Source organism: Tauraco erythrolophus, chromosome 14 (assembly GCF_009769465.1).
Source record: "Tauraco erythrolophus isolate bTauEry1 chromosome 14, bTauEry1.pri, whole genome shotgun sequence".
NCBI classification, from domain to species: Eukaryota; Metazoa; Chordata; class Aves; order Musophagiformes; family Musophagidae; genus Tauraco; species Tauraco erythrolophus.
Window position 1 is genome coordinate 12,338,400 of NC_141478.1, and position 26,847 is coordinate 12,365,246.

Sequence of the window (26,847 nt, forward strand, 5' to 3'; positions counted from 1 at the left end):
CCATTAACTTTTTAACTTTCTCCCATGTATAAAATGGACAGCACTGAGTCATGTATTTGGTGTCGAATTTCAAATTAAACCGTTAGGAAGGAACGTTGCTAGCTCCAATTAGCTCTGTTCTGTTACATAGGTCAAAAATTGTTCTCCAAAACCAGTTTTGGCATATACGTCTTTTCTCATTATTGTGCAGCCGTTTGGTGGATGTAGACAGCTAAGAAACAGCTTTCCACACTTGGAGATCTACATGAATGCTGATGAAGTTCTGTTATGCCAAGATACAAAGCTGATACTTAGTGCAACTAAGTGGGGGTTTGTGTAGAGGTCTTTTTTTTTCTAAGGAATATTAGTCTTTTCTGAACCCTTCAGTTCCTGGTAAATAAGCTCTTGAAGAACAGGAGATAGATCGCTTTTGTACAGTGTCTGCAGTGAATTTAACTAAGCTTTAAGCTGCTACTTTGAAGCAAGGACACTAGCAATATACTAGGAAAGGGTAGAAGTCCTCAAATGCTTTTGACAACTGTCTTGTGATGGGTATGTTCTCCTACAGCTGATGATATTTACAGGAAGAGAACCACAGACCATGCCAGTGGCCGTGAGAGCACAGATAGGGAGGACACACAGCTGTGCAGCAATATACACAGAAAAGACTAACACAGGCTCAGACCAGGTGTTGCTACCCCAAGCTAGCTGCAATGAAAGCACATCTTCTGCTGGGAAGCTTGCCTCTTTTATTTGTATTATTTTTTTTCTACTGCAGAAGTAATTCAGATGGTTAGCACTGAAATCTGGTCCTGGGTTAGTTTTGTCCTTCATGTGAATAACCAGACTGTGCAGTCTCATACTAGTGCTGTATTGTATTTAGTGCACAGACCTGAGGACAGGTCCTGTGATTTGCTGAGCGACTAAGCAGTTTTTTTCCAGCAGTGAAGTGTGCTCATCTTTTTCGATTTACTGAGGAATTGTGGGGAGGTGCTGGAAGATGATCAGTTCATGAGTAATTCAGCTTGCATTTATGTTGTATAATGGGCAGCAGGTTTACATTTTGAGTGAGGACCCAGATGAGTCAGCTAAGAGCCCAGCAAAATTCAGGTAATGTTTTGTGTGTGGATGGGGGGAAAAAAAAAGAAAAAAAATAAAAAAAGAGTGATACTCAAGTAAAAGCCCAAATGTTGTAAAGACATGGTGGGAATAAACTGGTGTGCTGGAAAGTTTACACAAAGCCCTGAACCATACCTGAAGTGCTTGTTAAAAAGGTAAAATTCACCAGACTATCACCTTAATCTGTATTATATAAAGTGGGATTTAATGGGATGCTCCAGACTTTCCTCTAAAGAAAGGTATTGGAGAAAAAGTAAGATCTAATTCTGTAAGCAGAATTAATTCCTGTCAAATCCAGTGTGCCTGCATAACATATACACAAAACAGTAGTGATTTTGTGGCCTTACCTGGTTTCTTATATGTTACATAAATATAGAGAAAGAGCTCAATGGCATAAGTGATAAGAGCTGCCCACCAGTTGATGACAAACATGACACCACAGCACAACAGGGCTCCAAAAAGTGACACCCACATGTTATAATATCTGAATGCAGGTCTCCAACCTGTTTAAAGAGAATAGAGGAAATTGGAAGAGCATGAAATATACTGATCAAATAGTGATCCACTGATTTTGCACATACAAACCCATGTGCAGTTTGTTTCAGGTTCTGTCAGAAGAGGTGGGAGTGATATGTGCAAATTATCAGGCATCATGAGTATCAACAGATATTTCAGGTGTTGGCTGATGTAGATTTCTATACGTATGGAGTAGTGGGTCTTACAAGCCTTTAACTACAAACTTTTTCCTACTGCTTTGTCCAGCCTGTCATTGAGTAGCCATTCTGTTAATATGTACTTTTGCCAAATTAAAGTCCAACGGTTCAGAACTGAACATAGATTTTCCTGTAACTCCAGGCAGTTGGCTACTGTGTCCTTTTGATGCATATACATAGAACTTATTAATAGGAGCTAAACACTTGCTGAGAGGAGAGTTTATGCCAATACTTAAGCGCACCTGTTTTAAACTTAGAAATTGCCTGGCCTCACTGTAGAAAAAGAAAATTATTTGCAATTGACTTTAAAAAGATATTATTCCTGCTGCTCTTCAGCTGCAGTACTGCATCCATCCCCTGCTAGTAATTAAAATGATGAGGCAAGCAGTGAGCCTCCATGGTTTGCAAGTCTCTGCTAGGTGTTCTATAGAGCAGACTCTTTGGAGAGGGGAAAAAATGCGGAAGATACAAGAAGAAGCTGAGCAACCCTGTCTTGGATCATCTTTGTGATGTGGGCATGGGAAGGTCCTGCTGCGAGGAAATTTGCTGTCCTACAGCCTTGCAATTATTGTAGTTTATCACTGTGGATTGGCAGAATTTAACTGGAGGAAATGAGAAAGGAAAAATGGCTGCAGTTTTGTCTGAAATGTTAAGTAGTGGCAGAATAGTCAGACGCACACACATGAAGTCTATAGAGGTAATTTTTAGCAGATCCAAGGCCGTGTAGAGCAGATCTGCACTTGTTCAGCTGTGCGGGTAATTAGCAGAAGTGCTCATCTTTTCTGCCCTCTGAGCAAATGGCACCATGCAGGTCTATAGGAAAGAAGTTGATGTAGGCATTATGCAGTTTCTTCACGCTGAAAATCAAAAACTTATTCCTCGCTTCTTGAATTGAATAAACGATTCACAGTGGCAGGAAATTCTTTCCTGTGTGCCAAAACCAGTGTTGCTCAGCTGACTGTCTTAGTCCTCAAGGTGTCACCCCTTCATTCATGAAGATGATGGGAATTATTCTGCTGTGGCGTTGCACAAGCCTGAAAAAGTCATTATGTTCCTTTGCTGCACAAACGTAGAGAGGGGCTCTCAAGTTACCCTTGAACAAGACCTCTTTGTGCTTCGCACTATGACTGTGCTACTAGCCACTGCAGAGCTGTGCTGATGCTGTTAGGTGGACCTGTTCTTGTTCTATGTTTTCTTCCAAGCAGTATCACTTCCAGCGCAATTGCTGTCCTTATGAACTTCCCTGTAAATGTCATTGTAGCTTTGGAGAAGGGCATAATGGCTCCCCACTGTACCTTGCTTACTTTATGTGGCTGGAGTTGGCACAGGTTTTTATCCGCCCATGTTGTGTGATAGTGAGGGGAAAAATACACCTGGAGGAGGAGCTTTTCTGCTCCAGTGGGGCTCACCAAAGTCTTTTCCATCCTGTACAACTGTGAAGAATGTAAGGACTAGAGCCATTATTTTTATCTTTTGGAGATAAATAAAATGTCATCATATTCAATGAGAGCAGTAAAACCTCAGATCACATAGATTAGATATTTTACAGATACTGCAGCTTTCTTTGACATACTGTCCAAAACTTGCAGAGATGAGGCTATGAAGCCCACATTTAAATCACCGGCGAATGCAAACTCACCTGGAGATTTTGCGTATGAGGCGTGAAAGCAGGAGAAATTAATCAAAGCATATGAAGCCAGGAAGAAATTGGAGATGATGGGAGCAATGGTATTCAGTTCAGCTGCAAGGCACACACAGACAAGTCAGACATAGACACCAGTTTCCTAGATTGTTGGATAGCTTTTTCTGACAATGCATTACATCTGAACACTATCTGAATTTGTCATCCAGGGAGAGCTTGGGTAATTTCCTGTGGTACTAGTTTAAAGCCACCTTGATACTCATATTAAGTAGTGTCTGCTGATGATGATTTTACATGCTATGCAGAGTCATGCTTGATACTCTGACTCTACAGACTGGCTCTTAATGATTTAGATGTGGTGTAAATTTCAGGATTTTAAATACATAATTGAGAGGACAGATGCGTTTCACAAAAGACATAGTTAAAACTTACTGTTTTGCTTTTTAAATGGAAATCTGAATTCTCTCTACTAAACTTTGCGTTTACTTAGTGTCACACAGTTTGAATTTCAAATCTTTGAAAAACTAATTTAAAATCACCACACCTCTAAATATAGTAGTTGAGATTTTCTACCACCAGTACTGACAAACTGGGATTTGGAAAACTGACCATGGGGAAGGCTTGGGGAGAGTAGGCTTCCTAATTATCTCAGAATTACCTCAGAGCTATGTGCAATATAAGCTGGAAACTTATAACTAAGTGACTTTGCCTCATTTGATATAGTTCTGAGAACTGCCCTCTTCCAGAGGAGCAAACTGGAATTGCACTGACTCCGCCTCTTTGAAACTGAGGCCATAGTGTTGCTGTGATATTAATAGAGTCCCCATTGATTTCTTTTTGCCTTTTTTAAGAACAAAGGAATTGCTACCAGGGCTTTGAGTGTACTTGGGTTTATGTCAGAGCTTACTTGACTAGAAATTTTTCTAACCATAGTTAATAGTTGTATTAAAATATCAGTTTATATAATTTCAAAACATGGATTATAGCAGTTGTGTAGTGATATACAAACCAATCAGAATGAATGCCATAGCAATCACAAAAGTGAGAACGTATCCCCTGATGGGCTCGTTGTTTTTTCCATATCCTTTGGCAAAGAAGTGGAGCCCTTTGTAGACGTTGTCCTTGCAAAGAGCCTGGTAGACAAATAAGAACTTAATTCTGTTAAGCAGTGCTTTCTTGTGTTAGAAGTTCACTGTCTGTGAGTGACAGCTTGCTAGGCTTTTGCTAAATAAAAATTCCATCTTTCTTAGTACTTCAAGTACATCTACTGCTATGGCACGTCAACATTCAAATAAGGTGATAAGCCAATATCCTACTATGTTGTTATATAGCGAGAAAACAAGCACATTTAATACTTACTCATTGCTTTAAAAAAAGGTTAACTGACTAGCTGAACAGAGTCTAAATTAGCACTGAAGCACAAATCAGTGGCTTGGTGTAAATTGTACAGATTATTTTTCTGTCTCGTGCCCTCTGTTCTCATTCTGTCCACGTTGCTGCTGCCCAGACAACTTCTGGACTGCCTGTTTGAGCACACTTGCCAGCACCTGAATCTTATGGTCCTGAGGACTCCTGCATATTTCTGGCACTCCTATGCTTACAGGGTGGCTTTCTGTAAGGAGATAGAAGTGATCCTGAAAGTAGCCTTAAAGCTATCTATAACAAGCACACGGGTATTCCTCATTCCTGCAATAAAACAGAGCTCTGATCAAAGGAACATTATGATCCGAAATGCTCACGCCTGTATGAGGGTGGTAAGACCTGACTATTTCTGTTGACAAACATTCTACGTAGTGTTTTGCCTGCTTCTTCCTGCCACACGTGTCAGTGTTGTTTAAACATGTATCACATTTGGCACATAGAGTTCAACTGAATTGTATGTCTTTGAAGTAAAATAGGAAATTCATAGTTTAATTTTACCTGGAAAACTTTGGGTGCACTGACAAGAGATGCTAGAGCTGATGACAGAGTAGCTGAAAAGATGCCAGCTGTGATGAGAGGACCAAAGCCAGATACCATGCTCATCACCTTTAGGGAAAAGAGAAGGAAAAAAGAATAGTCAGGCTTGCATTTGGCTACGCTTTTTGATTACAGACTCTTTTAAGTATTCTGTTTCTAGGTGTCTCTCCTTTTCACAGTTCTAAATTCAATATTCTATAAATCAACTGCGAAGTAGGGAAATACTATTATTCCTGTTTTAGTAGAAATAAACAGAGATAAAGCCAAATTTTTGTACAAGTATGCAGCTGTCAGCTGAGGCAGACGAGTACGCCATGAGATTTTCTCACCTCCTTTACTAACTGGTTGCTCTAAGTAACAGCCTCTACTTGATGGGTAAATAGTCAACTTGTCACAAGAAGGGAAACAGCAGCAAAAAGCACCCAAGTACGAAATGTGGTTGAAAGTACTTTCTTTTGTTTGGATTGTTTGTTTGTTTTCTTAATTTTGTAATATGACTAAAAAAGAGGTAATGACTGCCTGTGCTGGCCTACCAGCAGTGCTGCAAACAGCTGCGATGGTCACTGTCACGCCTCCCTCAGCCCTCCCAGAGGGGCCGCACTGGCCTCTGTGACCACTGAAGCAAAACGCTTGTTGAGCTGGTTTAGCTTCCAGACAAGGAAGCTAAAAGATGAAGTGGACAGATGCGATTGCCCAAGGCTTTTTGGTGTGTAGGAAGGAAACAGTTCATTTTGGAGATTTGTCAGATGAGGACTTTTTTTTTCCCCCCCCTGCCTTTAGTCTGGCAAAGGTAAATGCAAGTAGTGAAACTCTGTTTATGTCTGTAGGAATGTCACTGATTTTAAAGGTTGCCCTGGGTCTGGGCAGCTGAACTGACGTGGGAGTGAGGATAGTGAATGTTCAAGAAAAGAAGGAAAGTAGTCTGTGACAGGGACAGCGTATCCCTTTTAAGGTGGTTACCCAGCCCAGTCATTTAGCAGAGTGCACGGGGAAAAAAGCAAGTGACTTAAAAAGCTACAAATCTAGTTGAAAAGCAAGTGCAGGTGGGTGGTGAGCTCCTCTCGCGGCTGTGAAGCACTGGGGCTGAACAGACATCTGGGAGCCGTGGTTGTCAGGCTGCAGAAGAACCGCTTCACTTTGATGCTTTGCCTAAGCTTTATTTTGAAGAATAAAAATGGCAGTGTCTCTCTGGCCTAGGAGAAAGACTCCATTACTTCTCACTTGATTTTTCACTCGATTTTTTTTTGGATACTTTCTTTTAAGAAGTCAGAACTCCGGTTTTTGTACTGTGGCACAAACCTTTAACAGTCACCACAGCACCCCTGAGGTAAAATCACATCTGTGTGTGAAGAGCAATGAGATGAGTTGCTCATCTGACAGGAGTTTCTGAGGTCTCTGTAAAGTCTAGATTTTGAGTTTGAAGGTGTTACAGCATATACTGCTGCATGGTACTTGTTGAAAGAGGAGGTGAAGACCTTACCGGAGTCCTGGGAGGGCTCGCAATGGGCAGTATGCAGGTAATGTGGAATGCAGGGGACTTTTCCCTTTAATTATTCCTATTGCTTTTTACTTTTTTTAGATAAAAGTAAATGTCCTGTTGCAGTTGTCAGCAAATAATGGTTTTGCATGTTTGTACTTGTGTATTTATATATTGCTTATGATCATACATATTATCTCATTAAAACCTGAAAATTATTCATCAGCCCATAATCACATGGCTGACTTGCACATCTGGAAAAATCATAGCCTAGGCCGCAGGCAGATGATCCATTGCAGCTCATTCCAGGTACAACTGTATCATTGATGTTCCCAGTAGCATCTCGTACAACACAGGAGGCTGTGGAAACAATGATATATTATTATTTTCCTTCCTTGTGACATCAGAAGAATGTTCTTGCCACACTTTGATGCTTAGTCTGCACACGTTTTGTACAACTGCTGCCTTAGTCTTATCCCAAAGAGCAACATTTCATGTTGGGCAGAGATTACTTCCCTGCGTTGTGGCTTAGTTTCTCATGTTGTCTCTTAGCAAATATTTACTTCTGTTACTTTTAAAATAATCGGCCTGTTGAATGAGGACTAGCATATTTCTGAGAGCAGAGAACCAGACAGAGATCAACAATAAATTAACTCAGAAGTATATTGTCTGCCTGTGACCGCTTTTCCAAGTGCCAGTACTCAAAGGAAACAGGTGAGTGAGGGTCTTAAGTCTAAGCACATGCTTTTTTTTTGGTTAACAAGGACACATGATTGCTTTAGAGACCCAGATCCTCAGCTGTTCAAATTATCGTAGCCCAACTGATATCAATATGGTGAGAAAAAATTTAAACAGGAGAAATTACCTATATTCTTTTTGGTTTTATTAATATTTATGCTCTTTTTTTGTTTGCCACCAGAAATAGGAAGAAACATATGGAGTTAACTTGGAGTGCTGATCTCGACATCTTTAGCGGCCAAAATGTAAGTTTATATGGTATCTTCAAATATGTCAAAAACATTGTTATTAAGAGTCCCAAAGTAACCATTAATCTGTTTAGCAAACCAATATGCAAACAGAAAGAAAAAAAAAAAAAGTGTTGCAGTGAAAGGTAGACAGCTCTGAAGTTAAAATACAGCTATTTCTTGTGAGAACAGAACAATGCATTGATGCAGATTTATAATAGAAAGTGAAGAATGACTACTTCAACTTTAATTGCCGGGGAAATTTAGATCCAAATAATGCAATAACCTGAGCTGCAGCTTGAATCCAGTATTCTACCTTTTGCATAAAGTACAAGAACCACAGAAGTCAAGAAGATTTGAGATTCATCTCCAGAAAAGGGAGTACCCCACAGGGCTTTCATGCAGTACTGAGGTATTTGCTCATATGGAAGAGTGTCATTTACAACACTCTTTCTTATAGTACTACTAAAATAGAAAAAGAAAAATATTTTTCTTGAACAGAGATTTATTGTGCTCTTGTAATGAGAATTTAATTGCATATTCCTTCAGTAGTGTTCATGGCTTCAGTATAGGTCTTCTTTTTAGTCTTGTGTCCGTTTTGTTACCTCACATTCCAATATCGTAGAGCACCTAGTCATGCAGTGCATCTTCTTTAAGACAGGGAATTGATTTCTGACTTTGACATATAACATACAAAATGTGTGTGTTACCCTGTTACTCGTGAGTGCTCAGTAAGACTAGTGAGAGGTAGTAGAAGCCATGTGTCATTTCACTGTGAATGAGGAACAGAGGATCAGCAGATTGATCAGAGGTTCCTTTAATCTTTACTATGCTCATGGATACTATACCCTAGTGGTCTTTGCCACTGGATCAAATGCAAAAGTAACTATACATGTTATATGAAAATCCAGCTGCCAAACAGAGATTTTTGTTTCTGCTGGTTGCTGCTTTTTTCCCCACTGTTCTTACATATAGTAAAATCAAAACAACTATCTCTCTGTATAATAAATCCACAGGATGAAAAAGCAGTGAGGTTAATCATTAATTTGCATACCAGGCTTTCAAATTTTTTAAACTGTATAAACTAAGACATGAAGCAGAGGATCTGTGCTTACCTGCACATATTGCAACGCCAAGGTAAGCGACCGTTGTAATCAGAATGGCCAGCATTGTTCCTTTGGGTATGGCACCTTGCGGATCCTTAAAATAAAGCAGTGACCCAAAAACCACGGTGAGTTCATGTGCTGCAGTCTGATTGCCTTTGCATGCTAGGGAGTCCTGCCACATTGTGATATGAAGATGCCTTTATAGGGTAGGTTTTTACCACTCGCACCTGCACCAACATTTCCTGTCCCAGCATGTAGATAGTGAAGCAGTCCTTTGGTGCAGCGCTCCTATCCTGGACATAGTGAAGGATATTCTGCAGGAGCAGAGGTCACATTTATAGCAGCAAGAGAGTCCTGAGCATTGGATTTCTGGGAGCTCCAAACTCTCTTTACATTGCAATGGGCTTTATTTTAATGATTAGTGATATGATGGGTAAACAGTTACTGAACTGTAAGTGTGGATGACAAGACTCTACGATTTTTAGTTAATCAGTAAGATAGATGCAGATAGTCCCTTGTACAGAATACAGTACTTTCGTGATTAGCAACTAGTAACTCTTAGTTGTGTCTTGACAGCAAGCTATGTCCTTTCACTGTTTTGAATTTTAATTTAGATAGTTTAATAAAGCTGAGTTACAATGCTTACAGACCGGCTCACAACAATATCAGCTTTGATCATGCAACTGTATATAGGAATCCAAAGATCTGCATTATACATTGACATTTTAAAGGAGATTTTAATACTAGTCAACCTTACAGTTTAGTGTGTGTGTGTGTTTATGCTAGGAAGCACTTTTTTTGAATTGTCTTCTTAAGCTGGTTTAGCGAAGTTTTTTAAGTCAAAGATGCATAGAATACATTTTAAGCCACAGACTTTTGTACTTTTGTAAGTCTTCTTTGTTACATGGAAAAAAAACAAAATACAAATTTGCAGTGTCGTGTGAAACATGGATGAATGACTTAACTGTGTTAATTATTAATATAATTTTTAAATGAGGTGAGGGTTTATTGAGCTGAAAAATAATTGCAAAGTCACTTCAGCTGCATAAGACCTTTTACCCTCAGATCATGGTAATTTTAATTTATACAGTTCTGGTGTGCATGTCTTCTATTGCTGTGGAGTCTCATGCTGCAATCTTAAACACTGTAACCTTAAATCTTAGGGTTAAAGCTTCTTGCAGCTTTACAACTTTTAAATTTTATAAGTAATTAAACACGTATTTAATATGATGTTAGCACTTTAGGGCCTGCTCCAAAACCCAGTAAAGTCACTAGGAAGACTAGCTGTTTCTGTAAGTGGGCTTTGGACTAGGCCACTACTCGAGTGTGTAGTGGCTACAGAAGCATGTACATAGGTGTTTGCAACAAATTCTAAAGTTTGTCTGGTCAATTTTACGCTTTTTAAATACTTCTTAGCTTGTCTTTTAGATTTCTGGAGGGGCTGGTTTATTTAATTAGACCTGTCTAATGCATCTAAACATGCTCAGTGGGGAATCTGCAGCCTGGAGGACTCGGTCTTAGAAATCCACTTACTGCCAGACTGAAACAACCGCAGAGAGCCAATGGGGAACCGCTTCCCTTGGTCTGCTCAGACTCTTTCAAATAGCTTGTGAAAGAAGTGCTTCTGCTTTGGGAGCTTGCTGTGTATAGAGAGCACCATATATGGCAAAAGAATTATTTTTGCTCGATAAAAGGATGGAGATTGTGTAAGGCTGATTCAGTCTCAATGGACAGAACTACAATGATTTTTGGGTTGTTTAATTAAAAATGGAGTCTCATAGACACTATTAGTGGCTCAGTTTCTACGTATTTCTCTCTGTGCTTGGCTTCAAAAGCGGTCCTCTGAAAACAAAGGAGATGAGGTGTTGGATTCAGTGTGAGGAAGGGAAACAGAACTGGCTGTCAGGGTTGGTAGCATCTGGTGAACTTGTGACTACTATGCCAATACAGAAATGACAGACCTTTGGTTGAATCGTTAAAATATACAAGACAATGAGTCTGTATGATAAAGCCAAATAACTTCATTTGACATGCTAGGGTTACCAAGGTGTGAGCCACATCTTTTTGGTAACTTTTTTTTAATTTTTTATTTTAGAGTGGTTTTCGGTGGGTTTTGGGGGGTTTTGTTTGGCTTTTTTGTTGTTGTTGTTTTAGTATTAGATTGCAAGACTTGAGTTATGGATAACCCTGGTGCATTTCTGAATTTCTTGTAATGTTATGAAGTATTGCATTGCTCCACGTTTACTGGAGATGTTTTACCAAATGCTCTGCTGAGCTTTGAATTACTTCATCTTTGCATTTAAACAATCTTTGCATAAAATACACTGTGCAAAGTCATGAAAACTAGAGGGCACTCAAAGTTAAAACTGAATTCCTGTCTCTAATTCACCAGTATGTTTAGATTCTGGAAATATCATCTCATACAACTGCATACTGCAAGATGAGAGTGGGGACCTGACAGAATGGCCACAGCAAGACGATTGGGCACCCTTGGACCTCCTTTCCCTTTCTCTTCAGACTCCTTTCCTTCATCACAGCTGCAAACCTGCAGCTTTTCCTTTGAGCAGCAGTAGTGACATGGGATTGGGACGTACTTGCTTTCATTAAATGGTCTGTTTGCTCTGCCCTTGTTAATGACCCTGAATAGAAAAAGCCAGTCTCCACATTCTTGTGAGTACCGACATGAGCTTTACAGGTATGCTTTTTGGGATGATATTTTAGGAGATCTTGCAAAAGAGCACCAAGAGATACACATGTAATTTCTCTAATGTCATGTGCTGCTAATGGACCATTAATGATATATTATTACAGGTTATTGAAACAAGCTTTTAAATGATATAGCAACCCAAATCTGAATGCAGTAATTTGTGTAAGTAGCCATAATGCATTATGAGAGAAAATGTGAACTGATGTTTTTAAATAATAAAGCAAGTACTTAAAAGTGAGAGCTTTGCTTTCCAAGATAAGACATGATTTAAAACTGAACACAGTGTAGATTCATAATTTGTTTTCTTGTCCTTTTTTCAGCCTACAGGTAGTATTGTGAAGTTAATGAAATACGTACTTCTAGATCTCCTGAGATATTGGCTCCTGCAAGAATGCCGGTGGCAGCTGGGAAAAAAATGGCAAACACCGAGAAAAATCCTTCTCCACTTCTGAAATCTGGTCCAAAGTTTTCTGCAAATATTGATGCTGCAAATATAGGTGAAAATGAAACATACCACTAGGATTTAATTCCAAAGTTACTTAATGAAGGAAATTAATAAGCTAGTATTTCACATCTGGACGACTGGGTTTGAATCTGTCTCCTGTCATAAACGAAGTGAATTTGATTTCCTTAGTCTGGTCCCCAGTAGGATGTGCTTGTCTGCATCTCAGAGCTACAGATCCATATTGAAGTGACAGGAGTGTCACTACAGTGCTTGCACTTAGCTCTTTGTAAAAGTTTGTCTGTGCTCTGCTGATATATAAATGACTCAAGCTGCAGCTAACTGTGCTGTCAGCTTCAGCAGCAGAGAGACAGATTCAAAATTAAAGATGAAATAAGTTCCCTTGGTTTGCAAGCTTACTTAAGCTTGAGCAGAAGGTCCTGATCTTGTGACCTTTTTCAGTGGAATCCTTAACTCATTATGAAGTCAAAAATAATGTAAGCTTATTATTTTATGATAGATAGCAAGGTTACTTGCCTTGGTAATTAAAAAAGCCTCTTGCCTTCTTTTCGTTGTTGGTAGGAATGACTGTCCCAATAAAGAAGTTTGCAATGGCAATAAGGAGAACAACTAGAAGAATAACTTGAGCCTATTAATAGAAACAAAAAGATTTGCCTGATGATTTTAATTTGCATTAACTGTGGAGATGGCTATATAGTAAGTTATCAATATGTATTCCCTATGACAGATTACTAATTTCTGTAGTTTTCAAAAACACCAGGAATCAAGATAGCTGAATCAGCTAATGACAACAGCAGATAGTTTTACTAAGTGGATTATGAAATATATAGTTATAATTTAATTTTATGTTAGTTTCTTTACAATAAAAGGCAAAACAAAACAGCTAATGCACTAATATCAACTATAAGGCATTTTCACATTGTTAGAAAATTTGTTGAGTTGCAGTGGGTTGTCACTTCAAGGATTATAATAATCGAATTGTTTTTCTGATCTATTTTACAAGTAGTTCTAGACTCCATCACAGCAGAATGTAAAAATAAGGGTGCTATTCTGGACCTGATTTCAATAGCTGTATTCCACCCTCTAAAGTATTTCCATTTGTATTTCCATTTTGAACTTTTTTTACGGGTGAAGGAATAGCAGAAATCATTAGAGATTAAGGAATTGGTAGCAAACAGAGCTCTTCTGCTGAGTAGAGCTTGAGAGTGTGCAGTGATTAAACAATATATTGTTTTTACTACTATTCATTCTGTCAAGCTGCATCAAAAATAAGGGCGAAAGGGGCACTTACCCAAGGCTCTAAATGATGTCATGAATTATAAAAATCAATATAATCAGGCAGTCTGCAAACACAAACTTCCTCTTCCCTTATAAATGTATGATCAAGGAAGAGCATGAAGTAATTGTGCTTTCATTGAATGTAATGATTAAACTGCTATTGCTTTTAGAAAGATTAAGTGTAAACTGAAACTGAATGCTTTTGAAAATTCCACCTGTTGTAGAGCATTCCTCACACACAAATGCTGTACAGTAGTCTAATATACTGCTTGCTTTTATGTTCTTTATAGGTTTACCTTTGCTTCCCATTCCATGCCAGCAACAGAGATGCCAAGAAGGCATACAACGGTTATGGTACCTATTATTCTGATGTCATTGGACTCATCTACCATCAGTGTATCACTCTCCTGAAAGCAGTAAGAAATGTTATTAGAACCAGCCTTTCTCTGCCCAACTGGTGGCATCAGGTAACAAGGTGAAATAGAAAGCAATGGTTTGTCAAAGTTTCAGAGATTTGTGAGACCAATTGCTCATATTTCATGTTCCAGCTGGCTCTTTGTAGTTGGGATTATTTGGCTGCCTAATTAGGTGTCTGTTCCTTTTTTGATTTTGAGATTCTTGTTGAGAAATGTATGAAAAATATTCATAAGATAGAAATAATGGAGAAGCACTCCATAACATGTTTAGACAGACCAGCTTCTTCCCTGCTAACGATGTCCCTCAAGCCTCAGCTAAAAAGTGTCACCACTTAAACATATTCTATCAAAACACCAACCAACCAACCAAAAAAAAAACAACAACCAAACAAACAAAAAAACCCACACAAAACCAAAAAAACCCTCAAAGCAATCATATACATGAAGCATCTACATTTACCTTAAGAAGTTCTACAACTGTTTCAGCAAATCCAACTACATACATAGCAACTGCTACTGCGTTGGCAAATGCAAAGATAAGTCCTATAGATCCACCAAACTCTGGGCCTAGACTTCTTGAGATAAGATAGTATGCTCCACCTGCAGATAGAAATGATTGTTGTTTCAGCACAACTAAATGCTCAATTTTTGCTCATTTTTTCACATAAATAATACTGCAGGAGTCTCTGCTTTTAGCCTAACAAACATAATCAATATTTGCCCTATAATAATAGAGGACATTGATAAAAAAAGGAATGTGCTTTGTACTGGTTCTGCCTTCAGACTTTCCTGTATGCCTTTCAATTGCAGAAATCTTTTTAGTGCATATTGGCATGCAAAACAGGACCTTCAAATAATTTTTCTTGATACGTAATATTAGTAACACAGAGCAGAGAGAACTTTCTTTCCAGACAGGTTCTAACTTACTTGAATCTATCCCAATGTTAGCATGAAAGATCATATTCTGTGGTACATTGTGAAAGCTCCTACATAGTGATGCAGAGAATCTTTAATCTGTTTTGCGTATCACCATAAATGGAGCATATTACTTTGTCAGTTAATTATTTCATCTCACCTCACTGGCAATATTTATTCTCAGGAAGTATTTAAGATTATATACGTTTTAATTTACTTTTGATTCATTGAGAGACATCACTCCAAATATATTTATTTGTCATTGCATTGCTTATAACACAGTTATCTCAATTCCTTTTTTTTTCTTCTAATCCAAATCTGCAGATTTTTGTATTTTTCATGAGATGATATTCACTTACCTCCTCTTACTACTCCATTTGTGCAAATGGCAGACATGGAGACACCTGTTAACGTTGTTACTACTACACTCAGACCAATAACTATGATTCCAAGACCTGAAAGATCCGAAAAAGAATGTATATTCAAGTGTATTCAAATACCTGTTCTGCTTAAGTGGTGTAGTAAGAACTTTCCATTTTCCACAGAGGTTAGAGTAGACCAGTTATAACTTTAAGGCTCTGAAATGCACTAAAACTTTGTTTCATAAAATACCTGAAGTGCACTTTTCCAGCAAAATTATTTACTCATCTTCCAAGGAGTGGCTGAAATGTAAGGAGTTCTATAACGAAGGTTATTAGATTGAAGATATCCACTGATCTGCATCAGTCTTTAGAACGAGAGGAAGAGACACCTCATGCTCCGTTTGTCCAAGGATGTCCAACCTGGAATGCTCTGAATAGAAAGATCTTTTGAAAGGTAACAAAGAAACTCCATGAAAAGCCAGAAGCCATCCATCGCTCAGCATTAGGCAGGAATATCTGAAATGCACTGCAGACTGAACTGAAATCTGGGATTTATTAAAAGTGACAACTCAAGCACGCCATAAATTGTGATTAAAGGTGGCTAGAATCGTTACCTTCCAGTTCCTTTATGTACCGTTTGTTTTATCGTCCCTCTGGTTTGCCTCATATGAAAATAACACATAAAGACCTCTTTGGGCTTGAAAGCATTAGTAACCCTAAGATTTTTACCTCCACGGACAAACCCATTAGTTGCTATTGCAGAAGTTGACAACCCAGTAATTGAGGTTACCATCGTGGCGAGAAGAATTATGATTACTCCAAGACCTGTCAGTAATAAGAAGATAAAATATTTTACTCATGTTCCATGATTCCTACAAATCATTTTCTCTTTAAATTGAATTTTCAGGCCAGAATCAGAGCAATAAACTGAAAAGATGGTTTGTTGACCACTTGCAGTTTGCAGGACGTTTTCAAGGAGTCCATGTCATGGTAGTAAATTATTCCCATCAGTCTTTGAGCAGTGATTCTTTCTTTCTAGTACCCTAGCCAGAAGCTCTCATGATTTTCAAAGGCTGGAGGAAATGAGCAAACAAGTGTACCTTGGCATGGATGCTTAATATACATCCTGGCTGTTTAAGTGAAGAGATTCACACATTAACCAGAGCTCTTGTAAGAATGCTGCTGTCTTTCATCAGTTAATTTAATATTGAATCAGAGAAAGACTGACTGTGTAGTTTCATAGTGCACCAGGACAAAGAGTCTGTCAGGTAGAGAGACGACCTGAGTGTGAGCCTTCTGTGTTCTTACTTGCCAAGCTATCAGGTGCTGCGCTTCATGACTCTCTTCTCCCTCCTCCTTGCCAAAACCAGTTTTACTCTAACACAAGACAAACATTTGAAAATGGAAATACTGCTGTTAGATGCCAATTACTTTAACAGGTGACTGTAATGTGTCATCTCAGAGAACTTAGAATCTTTTTTTCTTTTTTAGTTGATATCACAAAATTATATAATTAAACAGAAATAAACATCTGAAGATCAGTGATAGATGGTTAGTGATGTGTGAACTGGCTTTCAGTTTGAGTAAGATTCTGAAATCTTTGGCTATATGGTCAGGTTTCTCTTAACTTTATGAAACTTTGCTACAATCTAGAAACTATATAAGTAGGAGGTGCCTAGTACAATTTAGAATCATAGGAACATTGGTTGGAAGTGACTTTGAGGGTCTGTAGCTCAGCCTCCCAGTCATAGCAGAACTATTGCCAACACAGGATTAAATCAGTGATGGCTTTGGCCAGCTGGGTCTTGAAAACCTCCATGGACAAAGATCCCACAGCCTCTCTGGATTATGTGTTCCAGGGCTAGACTACCTGCTCAATGAAAAAGTTTTTGTGTAAAAACAGGACCTCCCAAGCTACAATTGTGATCATTGCTTCTATTACATTTTCTGGCACCAAGAAGAGTTTGACTCTGTAGTTGTAGAACTTGTTTCAAGTCAGGTGAAGAAATAATGTGCTATTTTTCTCTCAACTTTATTGCTTTTATTCACGTTTGTGTCTATGAGAGGAGGGGAAAAAACTGGGGGGGGGGGGAAAAAACTAGTACCGTTTGGTCGCAGACATGGAATCCGATCTTAGTTTTATCTGAACTTGCTAACACTTATGCAATAGCTCTCTTGTTTCCATAAGGCACATAGGTCTTCAGTGTGGAACTGAAGGTTATACATTGCCTGTAGCAATATTTATCGACCAGGACTCATCCAAATTGAAACTTGGATCCTACAACTGACATGTGGGTAGAAGGTACTAAAAAGATATTGATTTATCTGCTGTATTTCTACCTTCTGGCTTCCAGATCAGATTCCTGACTTCAGTTCATACTGGATGGTTATAGACATCCAATCCCTGAATGAATGTTCTTTGCTGCTTAAATTACAGCCATGTTATCACAATCCTTTGAGAGAGAGCAATGTGTGAGATATAAATGATATATAAGAAAGTGTAGGATATTTAAAGTTAGTTGAGCCTCTAATAAATCACGTTCATCCTATTGATTTCTGAACTCTTACTATAACTAGTCATGCATCTATTTTGTATGCAGGTCTGTATAAAAAAAACCCAAATGGTCATTCCTTTTGGTCAGCTACCGTTACATGGAAGGATATTGTTAAACCATGCAAATTTTGTGCCCAAGAAGTGGCTAAATATGACTTTTAATCAGCTGTTAACTCTTAAATTCAGTGGATTTGACACATCAGTCTTTAAGTACTTTTAAAATTATTTGGTAGACGTATGTGCATTCTAAGGAGTATTTTCCAGGATTTTCTATTGCATTTCACAATACATGTTGTTAACGTGTTTGATGAGTGATATCTGCTTGGGAAGACTTTAATGTTAATTTAGAAAAAAAAAAAATTAACATTTAAGAAGAAAAGTGCATAAAATAAAGGGATTAAACCAAAACATCATTGTAATATAACATAATTGTGGTTTTCAAGGCCAGATTTTCAGTTAACATAAACTTGGTGTTTTTCACTGCCTTTGGCTAACCATTCCATGTGTATGTACAAATAGACTTTGGAGAGTCCCCAAATATTAGGTAGAAATACCAGACTAGATTTGGACCTGGAACCTTGTCAGTACCATACTGTCCCTTTTTTCCCAGCTGATGATAAACAAAGAACCTTAATGGAACATTTTTTTTTCTCCTGTAAGAACTTTTGTCCAAGACAGCCTATCAGGATATGGAAATAATTGGGTTTTCTCTCTTTGGCCCTCTAATGATGGGGATATAAATGGTGTCCAGATGGTGGTTTATCTGACTCATTTAATTTCCACGTTAGTAGCAGTACCCAGTGAAATCCCCGAACCTTGGTGATGATGAGCTTCTATCACTGTTCTCCTTAAGCAGCTTGGCCAGGGACTTAAAGCTTATTGCTTATAAGACATTCAAAAATGCATTGAGGAATTATTCAAATAGAATTTGATGTCTCATTTTCAGAAGTAATACTAACCTCCTTACATAAGGCATGCTATTTTAAAAAGCAACAGCAGAGCAATAAACTAGAAGAAAGGAGGCTCTGCTTATCAATGAATTAAAATGGTAAAATTAAATGTGAAAGCAGAAAGGCTGTAACTGATATTGGTGCAAATTAATGTAAAAATCTGATTAAAGTTTAGATGGAAACCCAGGCATATGACTGCTAAGTAAGTTGTTCTGAAATGAATTACTCTTGCCTATGGCTATTCTCACACCTCAAAACAAAGTAATGCTTCTTGATGATCTCAATAAGTTACTAAACTGCCCTTAAAAACTAATTTTGCATGAAACCCCAGAGCGAAATCTTGGCAATATTAAGATGCAGAATTTTCATGGCAAGGCATATACTTATGAGTGCCCTGGGCTGTATGCTCTCATTTGGTATGCATCATAAAATCAGCAAGCACCCCTTTGTCAGGCACAGTGCTAGAGCCATGCATGGAGCACTGCAAAAGTAGTAAAGTTCTTCCGCTTAGTTCTGGATCTTTATTGTTTTGGGGTTTTTTTCTATTTGTGTCTCTGTAAGTTTATGGCTAGATTTCCTCCTTAATAAGTATTTCATTTGTTTCTCTTTTTTTTTTTTAAAAGCTCAGTCTTGCTTAAGTGAAATTTCTGTGAAGTTACTGTATTTTGATGAAAATGAGACTTGAACCATGCAAAATCTTGGAGATTCAGTGTTTCATTTCACTTCCATTAACAAGGAAGTGAATGATGTTTATATTCAGTCTGAATTTGTGCGCTGAGTTTTATCCAAGACCAGGACAGTTGATGCCTTGAGGCCAGGGTTTGGACTCCAGCTCGTGTCTACTTAATATTTCTATTCTGTGAGACTCCAAACTGGAATACTTGCCATCCACCCTTTGAATTGTTGTTTTTTATGGCATCTGGGTGCCAAAGATTAGGGTGCTATTATTCTAGGCTGTATGATCATGTAACAGAGTGACACTGCCATCGCAGTTCACGTTTCTGTGCTTCCCACAGAGCAGCTCTAAAAAGGAAGTTGTACCCCACAGCTACTGATACATTGCACCTTACTGAGCTGCTCTTCTGTTTGCTTGAGACCCTTGCAGTGTTGTGAGCACTTTCCTCTCTCACTGGTTTCATTGAACACTCAACAATATGCTGGACAGAGGCCTTGGGGCCCACAGGGACTGGGATCTGGGATTTGGATTAATTAAATTGCATAATGAAGAAGCAAAGACACAGCACACAGTGAAGTGTACTTAGTTAATTTATATGAAAGCTGTAGCAGAGTTTTTAGAACTTAGTGTTTCGTAGTACACTAGTATCTAGTGCTGTGCTGTAGTTAAAAATAACAAAATCCTGATGAGATGAGACCTCCTTCCAGTTCTGTTTTCATCTTTGCAGAGAAGTGTGAAGAAGCGTTGTTTTTAATATGTAGATGACAAGTTTTGGGATTCACAGATAAGCAAAGTGTGAACTCTTAAAGGTTAACTCTGTATGCATGTATTAGAAATTGGCCCGAGTCATGAAGTTTACATCTGTTACAGGATCTAAATACAAGTTTCACTAAAGCTTAGAAATACTCAAATGTGATGATCATATGCATAGTTAACAGATCTATGCCTCTAAGCAGTAATTTGGCTGCAAGTCTGGAAAATTCCAATAGTTTGGAGGATTAACCTCTTTTACCCTGGCAAGCATTTGAAAACGTTATTTAGTTCAATATGCAAATGCACATCTCAGAGCATATATTAATCATGATCATGTATCGTTTATCCTCTTTATCCCTTTCACTGTTGAAAATGATATTAAATAACATACATACCAATTCCTGCTTGACCTACAATCCAGGAAAGTCGAATAAAAAGCATCACACCCCAGATATTCAGCATGCATCTTACCTAGGTTTTAAACAAAAAACACTGCATTAGTGCAACATTGAAAGTAGTGTTAACAACCGGAAGGGTGATAGTGTGCCTTGCAGGCTTCTAAAAAGCACCCCAAACATCGCTCAAGACCACCTCCCTCTCTTGCTTCTTAAAAGACCTTAATGTTGCGGAACTAATCTTGGAGTTTATTTTCTTTTAATTGTTTTAGAAATGCAGGTAAGTTTCTCACCAGCACACCCTTCACCCATCCGAACTTGACAAATCCTGTTTTGTTTTCCTCTTCCTTGCTGGCTGCTGTCTCATCTCCAGTGGTGCTTTCTCCGTTAGCCACTCTCTCGACTGAGCCGGTGCTCACAGCTATGTTCTGAAGGATCACACAGAAAACAAATAAATTTTTGTGCCAAGCAGAGAACACCTGGCTGCATGAGAGACATGGAATAAAGAAATTCCAAAGAAGATCAGATTTTACTGTCTCTGGAGTAGAGTGCAATATTCTGCTCACACCAGGCATCAGCAGGTGGGCTTGCTAACAGCGAGAAAAGATGAAAGAATTGCTTAAGCAGAGTAAATACATTATTATCTGATACTAAATCGTTTTTATTATGAACTGTATTCAATATATATGTTGTGTTGATATGATAGTAGAGCATCTGACATAATGAGGGTCTTGTGGTTGGCCTCTACGTGCTGCTGCAACAATTTATGAATAATGCTAAGTGTAGAAACAGGGATAATTGCTCGCTAGTGAAAAGAGACCTAGCTGAGTGCTGCATGGCAAAGTTATGTGATGAACCCTGGTGTTTTCTGTTGGATAAAGTACAAACATAATTGCAGCAGCAAATGGGTAACATTCTTGAAAACACTCAGAGAAATGCCAGTGAAATGTAGTAAATAATGCAGTAAATGAATAATCCTTTCTGTAGCTTAGCCACCCCTGGTATAACCATAGTAGATAGGATTAGGTATTGCCGTATTTGTGATGTAACCAGAATAAATAGCCTAGAATTTTAGGTTGTTCACATCCAGTTACAGGCATAAATCTGTATTTTATCTCTTCAGCTCTTCTTCCCCAGAATCTTTGAGGCAATTTAGCATCATGATATGTTTCTTGTGGCTTGAATAGGAATCAGTCAAGGTACTGAGGTTTATACTTGTTATTGCTGCTTTGTTTCTTTTATTTTTTTTATACAAAGTTCTGACTGGTTTTGTGAGGAGTTGGCATTAAGTATTGCCAGATATTGTCTGGGTCATCTGCGAAGACCTTCAGTAAGGACCATGTACCTTTCCATAGTCTGGCAGAGGGTCAGGAGCATGTATCACTTCTGGAGAGGAATAAAGATGCTTTTAGAGTTTCAAGGGAGATAAAGATATTTCCAGGTCAAGGAGGGGAAACATCTGTGATTTTGTGAAACATATGATGGTTTTTCATCTTGCTTAAGCTTCAAGGCTGTTTCTCTATTTTGTCCATAGACTTAAAAAACCCAACAAACAAAAACAAAACAGGAATAAAGACCAACGGTATATGATGCTTATGCAATTGTTTGGACTCCTCTCTCGCGGATGGGGGCTCTAGTCACTATGATGCAAGATTGTAGAATGTCTTTGACACAGTAAATCCAGGATTGTGCTTACAAATGAGAAGTAAGTGACTGGATAATACATTTTGACATGGATTAAACTTGGTCCGTATGGCCCTTTTGGCCCTAAGTGAAATGGGAATACAAGGTCTATTGAAAGCCTATTACTTTGAGCTCCTGAGTTACTTAGATAATTTTGGCAGTTCTTACCCTAAAATAATAATGGCTGTGTTTGCTTAAAATACAGTAAATTATTAAAGTGCGTTAAGGAAGATTAGCAGAATAACATGAGGGTTTTTTTGCTACAGTGGTTAGAATTTCAAAGACACAAAAAAAAAAGGCTTTGGTCTTTGTACTTGAAACAAGTTGTTTCCTATGTACTTTGAATTAATTTGTGCTCTCTATGCCATTATCATAAATTATGGCCTTAAACCTTCCATAAATGCATTTTAAATTGGTGTGCTTTAGTGAATGATTGGTTATTTACCAAGCAGCTGTACCTGTGCTACTCATGCATTAAGAATGTGAAATAAAAGTGACAGAACATTTTGAAAAGCTACTAAAATAAAAATTTAACTGCTTTTTAAAAAAAAAACCACAAAAACACAAAACAACAAACATTTTCCTTTCCTTGTTTCAGAACAGTTTAGTCTTCATCTCTCCTGGGGCTAAAGATGATGAGCTCATCAAGTCTCTGTAGCAAATGTGGAGAATACCCAAGATGAAGAAAGGTTAGATGATTTCTTATGTAGGGTAAATATTAAGCCCAAGTAATTATCACCAGCCATCAGCTGTGAAATAGCACTTAAACTATTTTTTAGGGATTTAATTGGCGATTTGTGGCTTAATGTGTGCAAAAACTGACACATCTTGCTAAAAGATGACACACATTTGACTCCAGCAGAGTGGGAACTAGATAGTCGGAGTTACTTTCAGCCTGCCTTACAGTCTGACATTTGAAAAATTACATATTAAAAAGTGTATTAAATATTAATATTTATATTCTAATGTTAGGCCCAGCATCAAAGCACAATGGGCATGCTTATGTGATGTTCAGCAATTTGAAGTCAAACATATGTCGCTGCTTATCAGAACCTGGCAATGGGCTTTGACAGAACAGTCGTCTTCAACAATTTAAGTTTCAAAAAAGCCGGGGATGAAGGGGGTGGGATTGCCTTGGCGTATGGTGTGGTAAACCGAGAGTTTAGTGTTAAAGTAAAAAGGAATAAAGCATCTTCTCCAGAGCTGCATCCTGGGCTGTTAGTCTAACCTCCGTACACATTCAGTGTGGCATTTCATTTCATCCCCTCCTTAGGGGTGGCTAGAGAGCCTGCTGCACGCTGCGCTGGTGGATAGGCACCCCATCCAGCTGCACATACTGCTTTTGCCTCCTTATAGAAGCTCAGCCTTTTCATACCATCTTAATTCTCCTCCCTATTAATCTACTGTTTGGTGACCTCGTGTTTGTTTGTTCTTCAGAATAAGCTCTGTAGACGGAAGTGATTTGTCCAAGGTCACAAAGTGAGTCCGTGGGACAGCCAGGAATAGACTCCAACCATGCTAATGGTGAGTTGTTTGTTCCAGTGCTGTGGTTAGTGGCTCCTAGACCAGGGCCACAACTCACATAAGGGCACAGCAGGTTGCCAGTATAACAAAAATCCCATTACCTCTGACATTCACCTTCCTATTTTAAAAGGCATAAGATTATCCTTCTGTAAAGTGGATAGTGGAAAAAGTCTAGGAACAACCAAGCTAGATGATGCTCTTTTCTCTTCCTTAACAGTCCCAACTTGTGAAGCAATTTTGTCTTCATTTTATTATGGGATGGCATCTGCCTTCTTTTTAATCCTCTCTAAGTGAAAGCCCTAAAAAATCCTAAACAAACTTATCTAATTTTGTTTAAAATAAGCAAACCATTGAGAGATGCAACAGCAAGACCCTTGAAATTTCTGGTAATGGTAAAAACTGAAAATCCCTTAATATGGTAATGTTCAGTACATGTTCATTCAGCATTATGTTCAAAGCCAATGTACTATTTTTCTCCTCTCTGGCCACTACTGAAATAAATTATTTCTCTAAGAGGAAGTTTCTTCTGGGCATGGAAATGTGTTTAGTCCCTTGAGTAGCAAATAAGTAGGGATACCAAATTTGTGTTCTTCTCTTTTCATATCCACTTTGTATTCATTTTTTGAAATAAATGATGACCCAGGTAACTTGTTTCTCCTTTCTATGTAAGCCATTTTACACGAGTTCGTGGAGACCTTAATTGAAATAAGTCAAGCCAAAACTAGGAAGCTGTCCTAATAAGATCCTAAAGAATTGGGTCCTAATTTCCTAATGGCTGTGGTTTTGCTTGATTTCATTACTTTATATTAATCTTCCTTAGGACAGGTGTATCTCCAGAGAACTCGAGTTTGAACAAGATCTGAACCAGCATCCAAAAATCAGATGCTTGTTCAAATTATTCAGACCTCAGAAGTAGGTAAAACTGAGTGGAATGCTGATGAGCGCATGTTTTCTCTGGAGGGTTCACATTTCACTATTGCCCAACACAGAAAAAGAATAGGAGTTTTTGCTGCATATCGACACTTTTAGTCTGAGTTTGACGATAGAGGTGATCTCTCTATTTCTAGCCCTGCCCTGAAAAGTGCACAGTAAAGAACCTCAAACAAGGTTTGATCTTAATTTTGTTAAGTAGGTGTATCCTGCATCTCTCCTCTGCTTTTTACAGAGAGCTTGATATTGTGGCTTAAGGGGGAAGAGTCTAATTTTACCAAGGTCAACAGAGTATCATATTATTCCACTGTTTCACAGTAGGTTTTCTAATAGTCTGTTTCAAAGTGTTTAATCTAGTTTTTCTTGTCCCCGGAAGTTCTCATTACAGCTTTCCACACTATTTATTTTGCATCGAGGTGATTCTTCCACATAAGGAAATCAAGCCTTAAAAAATCTTGATAGGTGAATAGGCAGCAAAATTCACCTATCTACCTATCTGAGGCAGTAACACAGAAGTTAGTGGAAAATCTGTTATTTGAGACTGAATATTACCAACTTCTCAAATTCTCTCCTGTGGTAGTTTTGAATGTGTAAACCCGGAAGGATTATGCCTGACCAACGTACATTTTTCTGGCAAGTAGCCATAGAGGGTGACAAAAGTGAGGGTTATCACAATAAAGGGCACGTTTTGGTATTTCATTATTCATTCAATGTACTGCATATGTGGAAGAAAAAACGGAGCAAACAGGAGTCTGCTAAGGGAAAATTTTTTCCATAAAATCCATTGGTCATATCAATAGTAAACTCCTACATTGTGTTAACCAAAAGTAGGTCCAATCAGAAGGGGAGAGGAGAAACAGCCCTAGAAAATCTTTCAAAGGCTGGTTAGCTAGTTGTATCCTGTTCAGTAGTTCTCTCTGTAAGTGTATTTTACGTGGATATAGACTTATCTATTACATGAGCAAAGTCTAAACAGCTCTTCTATGTGAGAGATCAGGAGGAATTTAGCCAAATTATTCCTCCATAAATTCATTCAGTGAGTCGGTACCTGAAAACTGTTGTCTGATATCCCTCTTCTGAGCAAACGTTTTCAATCTCAACATCCTTATTCTGGATTCTTTCTGGCTGTTTGAATGGTTTGTTACAGCAGTAAACAGGTGGTGCTTTGGATTTCTGATTAGCCGAAATTGCATTTATTGCACATAACATTTTTTATTATAGTTATCTATATATATTAATGAATACAACAGATGAATCTGTGAAACTTAGTTATGCATTCACATTAAATTCAAGTTTAGAGTAAGTGTGAATTATGTAGCTTGGTTAAATTATGAATTGATATTCATCGTCTACTGTCCTAACTCTTAAGTGAAACAGAAGAGATTCAGTAGTTCTATACTTTTAGACAAGATTAAGCTATGGTTTTGTCCTGATCAAGTACATTACTATCACCTTTTAATAAGAATCTTTGCTTTGAGCAGGGTACAGGGCAGAAAACATACTGCAACTAGCAAAGGAATTATGGTAAGTAATTACTTGTACTTTTTCTCTTGGGCAAGGTCCATGATTTTAAGAACTTTCTCATATTAATAAATAGAATTAGCAGCCTGGAAATAGAATAGAGAAAATTTGTATCTTTCCTTTCCACTTACCTTTGCCAGTTGTTCATGAATTTCTAATAAGCTTGGTCTGCTGAGCTTATTTCCACTGACACTGCCAGTGTTTCTGTAATAATCAATTTTGGGAACTGGGTCCATTGTGTTATGGCCAAAAGTTTGTAGATAATACATTTTAGTGTGAGTATCATAGGGATGTAAACTAGCATCTGTTTTCTCCCCATTTTGAAGGAAATTGTCATATAATTCTCTTTTTCCTGGTCTGTAACTGATTCTCAGTCTGTTATGTGCTTCATCAGTAAAAGATGTTTCTTCGTAATGTGGTGGGTCAGAGCCCACATCCTCTTGGGATGCTTCACTGTTGTCATGGCTTTCATTAATTATGTTAACTTGAAACCGATTTGCATTTGGATCCACGAATACATTTGGCGAATTATTCATTGACATCTTCAGGGATGCTATAGTCTTAGGTCACTGATCCGTTTACTCTTCTGTGGCTTCAGCTAGTTAGTTGCAGCTACAGCAAAGGGTTTAATGCTGTTGCATATGAAACCTTTGCTCTTCAAGTAACGAAGTTCTGAGAAATTTTTCTTGAAATCTCTAAGCAGTCTTCCTAATGTTGTCTGCTGTGTTCCTGCCATAAAAAATATAAACCATTTCTATTA

The 26,847-nt window shown here is 38.1% G+C and overlaps 1 protein-coding gene across 3 annotated transcripts in view; it reads right to left on the reverse strand.

Annotated features, from left to right (window-relative positions):
• SLC12A1 (solute carrier family 12 member 1) overlaps nt 1–26,629 on the reverse strand; it is a 47,560-nt gene extending 20,931 nt beyond the window's left edge. Inside the window, exons 1-15 of one of the 3 annotated variants that reach the window (XM_086620513.1) lie at nt 26,219–26,629; nt 20,723–20,857; nt 20,430–20,505; nt 15,831–15,926; nt 15,099–15,194; nt 14,285–14,424; nt 13,705–13,815; nt 12,647–12,758; nt 12,025–12,152; nt 8,970–9,054; nt 7,098–7,249; nt 5,374–5,481; nt 4,463–4,586; nt 3,451–3,552; nt 1,446–1,601 (exon numbers count right to left, since the gene is read on the reverse strand). In XM_086620513.1, coding sequence (XP_086476639.1) covers nt 1,446–1,601; nt 3,451–3,552; nt 4,463–4,586; nt 5,374–5,481; nt 7,098–7,249; nt 8,970–9,054; nt 12,025–12,152; nt 12,647–12,758; nt 13,705–13,815; nt 14,285–14,424; nt 15,099–15,194; nt 15,831–15,926; nt 20,430–20,505; nt 20,723–20,857; nt 26,219–26,629 — 2,032 coding nt within the window. The remainder of the gene's footprint in view (nt 1–1,445; nt 1,602–3,450; nt 3,553–4,462; nt 4,587–5,373; nt 5,482–7,097; nt 7,250–8,969; nt 9,055–12,024; nt 12,153–12,646; nt 12,759–13,704; nt 13,816–14,284; nt 14,425–15,098; nt 15,195–15,830; nt 15,927–20,429; nt 20,506–20,722; nt 20,858–26,218) is intronic. The other 2 variants (XM_009980725.2, XM_086620514.1) reach the window with 2 other exon arrangements.
• Between the last annotated feature and the right edge of the window lie 218 nt (nt 26,630–26,847).